Source organism: Castanea sativa, chromosome 1 (assembly GCF_040712315.1).
Source record: "Castanea sativa cultivar Marrone di Chiusa Pesio chromosome 1, ASM4071231v1".
Lineage (NCBI taxonomy): Eukaryota > Viridiplantae > Streptophyta > Magnoliopsida > Fagales > Fagaceae > Castanea > Castanea sativa.
Window position 1 is genome coordinate 35,562,289 of NC_134013.1, and position 12,838 is coordinate 35,575,126.

Genomic DNA, 12,838 nt, shown 5'->3' on the forward strand with positions numbered 1-12,838 from the left:
AGTAGAGTTACTAGCCTCATGACACGCGCGTGAGATGAGGTTTTTTTTTTTTTTTTAGTGGTAGTAGCAAAAAAAAAAAATCTATGTTTTTTATTATATATATAATTTTTATTTTGAGAATCTAATTTATAAATGGATAAATCAATTTGAAAATTAATTGGAAAGTGACCCTATTTTTTAGGCAATGTTTTAGTGGAAGTTAGGGTTGTATTTTTACCAGATTGTCCTTTAGTTTTGTCTTTACTTAAACATAGGAATGTAAAGGTATTTTAGAACAAAAAAAAATCTATATTGTTCTTTAGTTTTTATTTTTTATTATATATATATATTTAAATTTGTTTTTGGATAAACGAGGTGTTTAACTTATTTTTCTATTTAAAAAAAACAATATAGATATTGTTGATTTGAAGAAGTGGGTTAGTGGAGAAGTGTTCCTATTTTGTAGGCAATATTTTAGTGCAAATTAGACATGTATTTTTACCAAACTATCTTTTAGTTCTGTCTCTACTTAAACTTAAGGACATAGAGGTATTTAAAAAAAAAAAAAAATCAGGTCCAAACAGGAACAACCGCTTAAATAGTAGTATAAATAAACTGATGATGTGTTAATTGATTATTTGTAAATGAATTTTTTTTTTGGATAAATTTGTAAATGAAAAATTGATCGAAATAATAAGAATTGGTCATATTTACTGTTTGGAAAAAAAGAAAAAGAAAATGATAAAATAGTTAGTAGGCATAGCATTCCATAGTACAGAATTAAACATGTCCAAGTGTCAGTCGACTCAGTCCCAGTCCCACTATCACGTACGTGTCTCAATACACGACAAATCATCGTAACATTACATTACAATTACAATTAAGAATTACCCCAAAACTCAAACTCTCTCATTCGATCAATTGTAAAAGGCAACAAATACTACAAAAGCAAAGGAAACATCCTTTTATTTCGCTTTATTCATTCATTCGTTGTTCCCTTTTCAATTCCCCCACTCTCTATAAAAAAGAGCTTGTCTACTCGCACAAATTATAAAATACATATATATATATATAAAAAGAAGCTTTTTAGATTTCAAAAATTCTGAAATCAAATCGCCATGTCAGTGCGTAGGCGTACCTTGCTCAAGGTCATCGTTCTCGGCGACAGTGGGTACGTACTTTGCTTTTTCTTTCTTTTTACACATTTATTATTATTATTTATGTATTAATTCTTTTTTGTTTTTGGATTTCAGGGTCGGCAAGACTTCGTTGATGAATCAGTATCCTTTCAACTTTCAACTCATTGATCTGTGAGATTATCATATATGTTTTTCAATATTTAAGCGATTTTTAGTATTTAATTTATTATTTTTTGGGTTGGTTTCCTTTAATGGTTCTGCTTGCTAATTTGGCTGATAAATATGATTAAATTTTGAATATACGGTGTGTTGTAGCTGAGCCATTTGTTAAGGAATTATTATGGGGTAGTATTTGTAGTTGTGGATCTTTAACTAGCTGTTAGATATGTGCATAAGAAGTTTAGTCAGCAGTATAAAGCTACAATTGGTGCCGATTTCGTCACGAAAGAGCTCCAAATTGATGACAGGCTCGTCACTCTTCAAGTGGGTAAATGGCATTTGGGCATTATTCAATTGGAACTTCAGTTTTTTTTTTTTTTTAATGGGGGAATTAATGTTGAATGTCTGATATCATTTTGGGTTCATATTGGTTGGTAGATATGGGACACCGCAGGCCAAGAGCGGTTTCAAAGTCTTGGAGTTGCGTTTTATAGAGGCGCAGATTGCTGTGTTCTAGCTTATGACGTTAACGTCATGAAGTCGTTTGATACTCTTGATAATTGGCATGAGGAGTTTCTTAAACAGGTTGGTTGTCATGTCAATGCCTTTATTCATTCTTTATGTCTTGTTGGTTTTGATGATTTGCTAACAGCCACTTTTCCTTTTTAAGGCAATTTGTTTTATTTCTCATAATTTTTTTTTTCAGTTCGTCAGTTATCGTTTGAGTGATTGGAATGTATATGGATGAATCTGAAATGTTTTAGTGGCAGCACTTACTTTATAGTGATAGTATAAGAGGAAGGAACTGAAATGTTTTAGTGGGAGCATCACTTAATTATTGAAAGTATAAGAAAACGTGTTAGTTATACACTATTTTGGTTTGGAGTGCTTCATTCCTAGGTATAAGTTTAATTATGTGGGGAAACGATATCTTCTGCTATTTAATTAACAGGCGGGTGTGAGCTTCACCAAAACTTCTTAGATTTAGTTGGTGTAGCAATTGCAGTTCCCCTCCTAGCATCTGGTATCTTGTTGGTTTCTGTTGAAAAAAACAAATCCCATTGTTGACACACGCTTTTGTTAGACTTTCATATTTGAAATCATTTAACATAGGCTCTCATGCCAACAAGCTCCAACTCAAATGGCACTTCCTTCTACTAAGATTGACATTATCTATAGTTATGAATAATTTGTTAGAGAGGTTTATTCAATGACATTTGAAATGGAAAATTTCAGACCTTTTACCTTCCTTCTGGAAACAATTACTTTAATTGGATTTCAAATGGCTCATTCTTGTTTGAATTTTGAAATAGATAGTGTCTCAGCATGATCTTGCACAGTACATCATTTGTTAGAGAGGGTTTAGGCAATGCCATTGGAAAGGGAAAATTTTAGACCTCTTACCTTCCTTTTGGAAACAATAATGATTTTCGTTGCGTTTCAAATGGCTCATTCTTGTCTGAATTTTAAAATAGATATTGTCTCAGCATAATCTTTCAGTCCATCATCATAACACTTTTTGCTTACTTTATTTGTTCTTTTGCTAAAAATTTTGTCAGCTTTTGTACTTTATACAGTAAGGAGAGATTTATTTTTCCCCCCTCCTCAAATAGAATTAAATCTTTCTTTATTAGAATTTGTGCCATTGGAGCTTTCCATTATTCACCTATTTTCTTTTCTTTTTTTCTTTTTTTTGGGGGGGGGGGGGTTGTTGGGGTGATTTTAAAATTTTATTAGAACCACAAACAGTATCTTGCCAAAATCTCAGTCGTAAAAAAAATTAATTGATTCCCTAGACTGCTTGATGTGTTTGTCGGTTTTGAAAGTTGAAGGAAGATGATGCTTTTGTTTGTTAAAGCGTCACTATTATGAGTGTAATTCTGTTGGTGTTGAGGAATTTGTTCCACTGAACCGACATCATCAGTTTCTAAAATTTAAAAACTGATCACCGGTTGTCAGATTAAAAAATCAAATCAGCTGAAACTGATGGAATATCAGTTCATTGGTCGATTTTGTTGGTAGTGGTAGATTGAGTACCTTTGAAACTAAGATAAGCAGCAAGAGGGGCTTGAATGGGCTCAATGGATTCTTTTGATGACGAATACAGATTTCTCTTGAAATTGTCTCAATGGTATGGTACTGACTCCACCCAACCCTAGCCCATAGGTGCTAACTCCTAGAGGTCCTCTTTTACTTGGTGTTGACTTTAACAAGACATATGTGCTGCCTCCTAGGATCTTTATCTTTTATTTTTCTATTCTTTAATTTTCATGTTGCATTGTTCCAGTCAAAGTTCTTAAAGAAGGATATAGTGGATTGAAAATTCAAATGGATGATGGAGATCAACTAAGGGAACAAACCTAAATGCTTTTCTATGTAGAACAGTGGGCTTGATTTCTTCCATAAGTAATGGGCCTGTTAATGTCTTCTTTTTGCATAGCCTAGAATTTTGGGAAATCAAACCATCTCATTAAGCCCCATCAACATGGTCTCAAGTTAAATGGCCCAAAACCTCATCTTCCTCACTCAATCACTTTGCCTTCCAAACCCCTACTCCTTCACTCTTTGCAGACTGACCTTTAAAACCAAGCAAGCTGGTGTGTCTGAGATTCCCTCTCTCACATCTCAATTATCTCCCATCCCATCTAAGGGGCATCTCTGTCAGCTTTGTAGCATATTGGTTTCCTGACCTTCAAAACCGACCACTGAACCAAATCTTTTGGTTTTCTGAATACCAGCACTGATAGTTCTGATGGAAGAGAGAATACCAACTAAAACTGATGATTATGGTTGGTTCTGGTTGCTGTATTCGGTGCCTTTTGGTTTTTCTTGCACCCCTTGATGCCTTTCATGGTAGTCAAAGGCAAGCCGCTTGGGCAAGGTGAGGCACTGCTAATGCTCTAAGGCGAGATGTGCGGTGAGGCATCACTGAGGCTCTAAGGCAAGGCTTATTTAGTGAGACGCTCACCTTTAGAGCCTAGGCGACCAAGGCAACCACCTTAAGCCATGAAAAAAGCACTAAGGCGAGAGCCTCATTCAAAAAAAAAAAAAATGTATATATATAAATTTTCTTTTAGAAGGTTGTCGTAATACCTATTTTCAGATTATTAGTTTAGAAAACCTTTTTTTAGATTAATTAATCCACAGAAAGTTGTTGTAAAACTTATAGGTTGATTAATTTTTAAAAGCTTGTAATTAAATATATAGTTAGAATAATTATTAGAGCCTAAACCTATTTATGAATATATATATTAGAGCCTAAACCATGTTAAGCCTATTTGAAATCAATTAATAGACCTAAATCAATTAAAAGACACTTGATTATAATATATTAGGAATATATGATTTAAGTTCTATATGTATAATAATTATATATATATATATATATATATATATAGATATAATTTTACGCTTAGCTTTAATCGGGCTAGCACCTTTTTGTTGCCTCAAGCCTCTCGGCTAGGTGCTTAAGTGGATTGGTTTAAGTTTATTCAGTAAAAGCTCATAAGTTGACATTAGGGCTGTCAATAGGTTGGAGCTGTTTTGGATCTAATAGGATTCAAGTTTGAATTTGAATTTGACATGATGGCTGAAAATTCAGATTTGGTGCGTCTTTAAAATTTCATAATGTAAATCTAAACTTTCCTTCTCTTGTTAATAGGTGTGTTATAATACAAAATTACCCGCACATATATGATTTTATTGTTACTAGTGCCTGAACTGATTTAGCTTGATAGTGGAACTATGACTGTTTTGAATTCAGATTGTATTTGGTTTTTGAGCTGATCCATTGACAGCCCTGCTTTACATGCTCCACTGATATGATGATTTGCATCATTATATCCTAATATCTGTCTTTTCATGTTGAAGTATTGTAGGAATATAATTTCTTCACTTATTTTGATTCCTCCATCACCTTTAAATGCAGACTACATGCTCTGTTGATCGGTTCCTTTGCAATTTTAACAGTCATTTTTAGTTCATTGCATTTTTTGAGTTGATTATTTGCGATTCTATTATTTCTAGTTTTAGTCTCTATGATTTTTTGCTTTAGTTTTTCAAAAGGTGCTTATATCTTTTTCCGTTTGAATGTTGAACTGGTTTCCACCTTCATTGTTGTCCCAGGCAAATCCACCTAACCCAAGGACATTTCCGTTTATATTGCTTGGAAACAAGATTGATGTTGATGGTGGGAATAGTCGAGTGGTAAGGATATACTGTTGCAGTGTTATCCGTGTTTCTTTGTTCCTTGGATGTTAACCTAAATTATCTTCTTTCTAGGTTTCTGAGAAGAAAGCAAAGGATTGGTGTGCTTCAAAAGGCAACATACCTTACTTTGAGACATCAGCAAAAGAGGATTATAATGTTGACGCTGCATTTTTATGTATTGCCAAGACTGCTCTAGCCAATGAGCGTGAACAGGACATGTAAGTTTATTTTGGGTGTTGATATCTTTTTGATTGGCTTGGCATTATATATCACTGTTCTAAGGTACTAACAGGCATAGTTTTAAAATGAACCCCATGGAAAACATACAGTGCTAGTAATATTCTACGTATTAACAGTCACAAGTTTTGAGATGAACATGGGTTCAGCGGCACTCCATGGAAATGAGTTCTGGATCATATTTTACAGCAGTCTAACAAGGCATGATTTTTGTGGGTTCAATCACTACAATTAAAGAGATAAAAATTGGGGTCAAGGAATATGAGATATTCCTAGTGAAAGGTCATCAGCACTTGTACTACATCAAGGGTGTGTGCCTGATAAAAGCTACCCTTAGAACTTACTTTTCAATAAAGAAGAAGAAAAACTACCCTTGTTAGAACTTCAAGCCTGTGCAGTTCAACAATGCCACATCAAATTTCATTTATTGGAAGTGAGAAATGCATATAATTTAGTTAAACAAATAAATGAGTTTATGTTTGAAGTACCTGTCTATCTCTTATCTTTGGTAAGATCTATTTACCACTGGTAGTGTTCAACTTATGTTCATTAGCTCATAAATATATACTAGTATCATTTTAACCTGTCAATAAAATGTATTAACTGTTTGTATGATTATGAAAGGTATAAGAGCACCACATAGGACTGCCCATTCAGTTAGTCCAGCACTGTAGGCAAAATGTATGTGAGCATAGTTTAGTCCATTTCTGACCAGCACTGTACTTAGCAATTGGCTTTAATTTATTTATTTGAGTTTATCCACTACTTTTTTCTCCCTTTTTCTCTCGAAGTCTTGCTTTATCACACAACGTTCTCTCTCTCTCACATGCTGGATCTCTCTCACACTGTGATCCTTTCCTTCATCATGTTGGGGGCCCACCACATGATCAAGATAGCCATTACCTTGATTTCTGAATAATTCCCATATAGTTTTGGTTGTAATAAGATGTTGAAAGTCTTGAAGGGTGGAAAATAAATGATGTAAAATGAAACAATTAGACGTGGAAAATCCTATAAGAAAATGCTATGAGGTCTGGTGGTGCGCTATATTGGAGGTTATACTATGGATATTCTTTTAGTCTTTTAGGTAGTTTGAATATTGTTTTTATTTGCTAACAGAATTAATCGCAAACCATTGCCAAGAGAAAGAAAAGAGGGTGGCATTTATGTTCAAATTTAAGAATAGCATGGTAGATGTGAGAAAGGTCAAGGAAAATTGGAACAGTTGGTGAGCACAATAATTAGATGTGCATGATGATGCATACCAGTGATTAATTTTATTGTGTGGCCATTCAGCTGGTTCTGGCCGTTGTTTGCACAGTGGTAGCGATGCAACTTACTGCATTACATATACATTGGTAATTGCTGACAATAAGCTAATGGCAATGAAGATTGTCTAAGAGGATTTTCCTCTTCTGTATCTGATAGGAAATCAGCCCATCGGCAAGTAAATATGATGACTGCCTTGTATAAGGTGTTGGTCTTATACATGCCCATGGTCAACTAATCTTTTTAGGGTTTTGCTAACTCCCCAGATTATGAAAATTGTATCAATTCTGAGTTTCTTGTGAAAATGAATAGATTTTGGAGTTATGGAAAGTTTTCCTTCTGGACAAACTACTTCATTTTCTTTTGGGAAGATGAAATTTTCTGAACCTTAGTATTATGACACCTATTTCTATCTGTTTTTTTTGGCAGTTAAGATAAAAGCCTTGATATTAAGAGAATATGTAGTTGTATTTTGAGATTTTGGACAATGATCTACTTGTTAGTACTACTGTTTATGGGACTTGAATTTATCTTGAAATTATATTTTTTTGATAAGTAAAAAATGGAATGATAAGAAAAATCTTGAAAATATATTCTCAACAAGGTCCTATAAGGCTATCACTGCATTTCCATTTAATGATCACCATAACAATAGGGATCACTTTCAATTTCCTTTCATTAATATATTTTTTCCTTCTTTTTCTTCATATAGTTAAAGATAGATTCTTCCCATAAGTTTTTGGAATAAGAATTGTGTAGTGGGAGAGGGTGGATCATCTATTGATACTCTGTACTGTTGCATATGACTTGTGGAGCTTTGTTTTTAGATTCTTTGGAATCCAGTAGGTTCTACTGGAAAAGGTCATTGACCTTATGTTTGGTTGGAGAAATTGGGTTGTTAAGCATTAGTCAGATATTTTGAATATTGTCCATTATGATTGATGTGGAATATATGGAGGGAACATAATCAGCACACTTTTGAAGATGTGTAAAGTATGAGGATTCTGTTGTAGCAACCTTCACTAGTTCTTTATATGAGTGGTCTCGTGTTTGGGGTTTTACGATTAGTCATTCTATTGCATTGTTTATAGAGTCGTTGAATTTTTGTATATAATTCTTGTAATTCTTTAGGTTACTTTGTGTCCTTTGTACATGAAGTAGCCTCTCTTTAATAAAATTATTCTTATCTATAAAAAAAAATGTGAATTTTTTTTGCAAAATTCAATGTTTGTCTATTATATATCAATTGTTGTGTGTTTTGGTTGTTCATATTTGAGTCTATCTACGTTATTGTTCATCATTTTGTTTATTACATGGTATATATACCTTATTTGTTTTCTGTAGCATTTAAGTTCATTCATATTTTCTCATTAAGGTGGCAGATTGGCATTTCAAAAACGACTCAATATTAAGCCATTGAGCTCTAGCTCAACTGGCACCTCCTCCCCTTCTAAGTGCTAGGTGGAGGGTGGGGATGAGGGTTGGGTGCTTGTGTAACTTACCATTTAAAAAAAAAAACCAGTATGGGTATTATTGTGATGCATATATTCTGTATTTTGAAAATATTTATACTTGTCAAATACGTCAAATACTATCTAAAAATAATGTACTGTTTTAATTTCCTTGGATTAACTAATTACTATTTTACAATTTGTTTGTTAAAAAACAAAGCTTGTTTTGGAGACGGGAGGGAAAAAAAGGTGTCTATGTTCAGCTGTTTCATCAGTACAATGGAGCATTCTTGTAATCTATTTTCGCCTCTCTATTGTTTTATACCAGTTAATAGTATGTATTAAAATGCAACAGATGGTTGGGAATTGGGATTTTATTTTTCCCTCTTTAATTTATGTTAAATATGAATCATCCATGGATAATACTGAAGTCATGTACTTCTCTCTGCTATTGGTGTTATATCCTAATATCATTAAGATTTTGGAGCAGCCTATGAGATGCATCAATGGACTTTTTTGACACTCATTCTTCCATTTTAAATTGCAGATATTTCCAGGGAATCCCTGAGGCTGTTTCAGAGTCTGAGCCAAGGAGTGGTTGCGCATGCTGATCTGGCATATCAAATAATTTGACTGACCTAACGTTTTTGGTTGCGACGTCATTTTTTGTGCTCCTTGTGATTCTTTCCATTTTTTTCTCATCTTTTTTTGGTTTTGTACACCCTGTTAACTAAGTTCTTGCAAGTTCATGCTTGACACTGAAATTGCCATGTGGAAAAAAGTAGTCTTGTTTTGGTTAGGATGGACTTCAAGAATCCGGAATTGTAGAAACCTATCTTGGATTGGTTCACCATGAGTTATTTTAAGCATAGATTAGGGAAAGCGTGCTTGAACTTGTAGTTTTCTGTTGATTAGCTATGCACAACCTAATTGGCCTTTAATTTTTATTTTTACCATAAGCAGAATATAGCATTCCCACCCCCCACTCCCAAAAAAGAAAAAAAAAAGAAAAAAGTTAACCTGAAGAATGGGTAGAACTAAATTGTAATGTCTTCGCAAATCATGAGACCATTCTAATGTGAAAAATTGAATATTTGGAGTACATCTTTTTGTGCGTGTGTTTTACCCATTTTTGTGAAATACTGTAATTTTTCTTGGTTGAAATCCAATCTTAAAGTGCATCAAAATATGTGGGATTAAAATATTTTTGATTGGTCCTTGGGTGAACCAAAAGAATCAACCAAACCTAATTGAAAAAGAATTCCTTTCAATGAAATGATGTAGCCGAAGAAACATTTGAAGAACTCAAGAAAGTTGTCTCCAACCCACTGGCCCTGGGCCTACCCATTTTTTCCAAGATATTTATAAAAGATGTGATGCATCAAGTCCATAATTAAGAGCTGGCTTGATTCACAAAAGGAGGTCCATAACCTTTCACAACCAAGTCCTAAAGGTAAAAATCAAGCATCTGTTCACTTCTATAAGAAGCTCTTGGCATTGGTCATTGCAGTTAAAGAAACTTTTAGGTAAACTCTATTTAACTATTAAAACTGACCAATAAAATTCCTATTAGAATAGAAAACTGGCACCCCTACTCTTAAACATAAATTAAAAGCTAAAAATTATTGCCTACATGTTTTTGGTTAAGTATAAGAGTGGGGAAGGACAATAGAGTGATAAGAGGCTTGTCCATAAAAGAAGAGGAAGCCCCAACAGAAGAAGCAGCCTTATTCTTCATCACCCTTTGGATTGAAGAGTTGGAAGATCAGATATGCTATGAGAAGGATGAGGACAGCAAGTGCATCCTTGCAACCCTTAAGATTAGAAAGGTGACAACAGAACAGCTTGAAGGGATTCTTTTTGAGGATTGGCATCATGCTCTACAAAGGAAGGGTCTTTGTTAGGAAAAGAATCCTCCTTAAAGCCAAGTATATTGCAGCAATGCACATCCATGACTCCTTCACAGTTGGAAACTTTGGCTATAAGAAATGCCAAGAGACGCTTCTATGAGAAAAAAATAAAAATAAAATGGAGCAAGATTGTCACAAGGCATGTAAGGGAGTGTGAAACTTGCCAAAGATGGAAGTTGGAGATTTTGCCCACACTTGAACAAACTTGGATGGACTGACATATTAGTGGACTCCGTAGAAGGACTTCAATATTTCAATGTCATGAACACATCAAAAATACACATCACTTGATTTTGAAAGTGACATTTGGTCTATCAATCTCCCATATCAATTCAAGAGTCTTGATAGAACCAGCATATCCAACTTTGGTCTTTTCACCTTACAATTGTACTTACATGAAATTGAAAAACACCATTCCCTTTAGATTATTAACAAAAATTCCTTTTGTTACTCTAGGTTGGTTATTGAAGGACATACACGTGAGAAGAACCATTTAATTGAAGAGAGGCTTGTGATCTGAAATAGTATTTCGAATTCGAACAATGATCTCCAGCCCAGTGTCGTTGTTTCAAACCAAAGCTTATGACTTCTCCCTTTTCATCATTTTATATATCAGTTAGCCACGTTATATTACCAAAAATAACCAATACTTATACTATTATTTAAGAGGTTTTTTCTATTTAGATTCATCATTTTTTAGTTCAAAAATACCCATATACTCATATGTTTAAGTAGAGATAAAACTAAAGGACATTCAGGTAAAAATACAATTCTAACTCTTATTAAAATATTGCCTAAAAAATAAGACCACTTTTCAGTTAATTTTCAAATTACTTTATCTACTTATCAATTAGATTTTCAAAATAAAAATTATATATATAAAATAAATAAAATACAACTTTTTTTTTTCTCAAAATAAGATCACTAAAAAAAAATCTCATTGCACGCGCTTCTTGCTTGCGATACGAGGCTAGTAACAATAAAGAATGCTGAACATTTCTCTCAAAAAAGAAGGAGAAGAGAATACTGAACATGTAAGACGGAACCATCAAATCAACGTTATATTTGGATACCATTATAAAACGCAAAATGACATCATTTTGAAACTGGTCATGTAATTGTAAAGCAATTAAATTATGCAAGACAACGTCAGTTTTTTGAGGAACTTGTGCATAAACAAATGATGAAATTTAAGGAGGCTATGGTGCACGTTTAAACACCCATTTATTTAGAGTCATTTGAGGCCCATTTTTGGATTTTTTTTCTTTAAAATAACATTCATTTTCAAACAATTTCGTTAGTTAACAACGTTTTCAAACTATTTAAGAAACTAATATTTCAAGTCTTATAGACTCGAGTTCACTATAGCAACTTGAGTCTATAAAACTCGATTTCTATGTGGAACTTGAGTTTTAGGGACTTACGTTCCAGTTCCTGCAACTCTTTTTCTTCCAGATCTTTTTGTTCTTCCTTCTTTTTTCTTTCTTAAGACCCAAATCATAAATTTAGAAAATACTGGAAACTCCTAGGCTCCAGTTTTTGCAAATCTGGTTTAGAGAGAGAGAGAGAGAGAGAGAGAGAGAGAGAGAGAGAGAGAGAGAGAGAGAGAGAGAGAGAGAGAGAGAGAGAGAATATGATTTTCTTTCTTAAAACCCAAATAAAAAATTCAGAAAATACCCAAAACCCAAAGGCTAGGGTTTCTGCAAATCTGGTTTAGAGAGAGAGAGAGAGAGAGAGAGAGAGAGAGAGAGAGAGAATCCAAAGTGGACAAGTTCAGTTTGAGCCGATTTCCCTTGTTTGGAGCTTTTGCCGCTTAGGTTCAGTTTGAACTGTGGGGATTGCTTCATTGTTGCTTCTTTGGGTTGGTTGTTTTTGTTGCTAGGTTGCTTCATAGAGTTTATGTTGCTGGTGCGTTGTTGCATTTTCTAGGTTGCGTTGCTACATTTTTGTTATGGGCATTGCTGCGTTTTTGAATTGCGTTGCTGGTTTTTGTTGTGGGCATTGCTACATTTTCTAGGTTGGTTGCCGCGTTTTTGTTGCTTGGAGTTGCTTGGTTGCTAGAGTTGTTGCGTTTTTGTTGTGGATCTGTTTTAGGGAACTTGAGTTCCATGGAACTTGACTCTATCGTACTCGAGTTGTTACAATGAACTCGACTTTATAAGACTCGAGATATTAGTTACCTAATAAATAGTTTGGAAACGTTGCTAATTAAGGAAATAGTTTGAAAATAGATATTATTTTGAAAAAAAATCATTCATTTTTAAACATGCTTCTAATTCTAAACTAAGCAAATTAAGGAATATACCACATTTCAAGCATTGGAAACTCCAAACATGTCAAATGCCAAATTATTAGGAGCATGAGCTTTTGCAACACTCTCACAAAGTTGAAAGCCCATATGCTTTAACAGTTTTGTACATGAGCTTATATAATACGCAATTTCACAAGTCTCGTATAATAGACCTGTAATTTTATAATATATATA

The 12,838-nt window shown here is 33.8% G+C and overlaps 1 protein-coding gene across 1 annotated transcript; it reads left to right on the forward strand.

Moving 5' to 3' along the window:
- The first annotated feature begins 855 nt into the window (after positions 1-855).
- Positions 856-9,388, forward strand: LOC142637417 (ras-related protein Rab7). Its single transcript, XM_075811696.1, has 7 exons — positions 856-1,150; positions 1,233-1,259; positions 1,502-1,601; positions 1,716-1,862; positions 5,403-5,483; positions 5,559-5,704; positions 8,991-9,388. Exons 1-7 carry the CDS (start codon positions 1,098-1,100, stop codon positions 9,052-9,054), a joined length of 618 nt encoding a protein of 205 aa, XP_075667811.1. The 5' UTR covers positions 856-1,097; the 3' UTR covers positions 9,055-9,388.
- The last annotated feature ends 3,450 nt before the right edge of the window (positions 9,389-12,838 follow it).

Excerpts from the sequence above, each read along its gene's own strand:
- LOC142637417 (XM_075811696.1), top strand. The coding sequence starts at position 1,098 with ATGTCAGTGCGTAGGCGTACCTTGCTCAAGGTCATCGTTCTCGGCGAC. Across the intron at positions 1,863-5,402 it reads ATGAGGAGTTTCTTAAACAG|GCAAATCCACCTAACCCAAG; the intron begins GTTGGTTGTCAT and ends TTGTTGTCCCAG. Across the intron at positions 5,705-8,990 it reads AATGAGCGTGAACAGGACAT|ATATTTCCAGGGAATCCCTG; the intron begins GTAAGTTTATTT and ends TTTAAATTGCAG.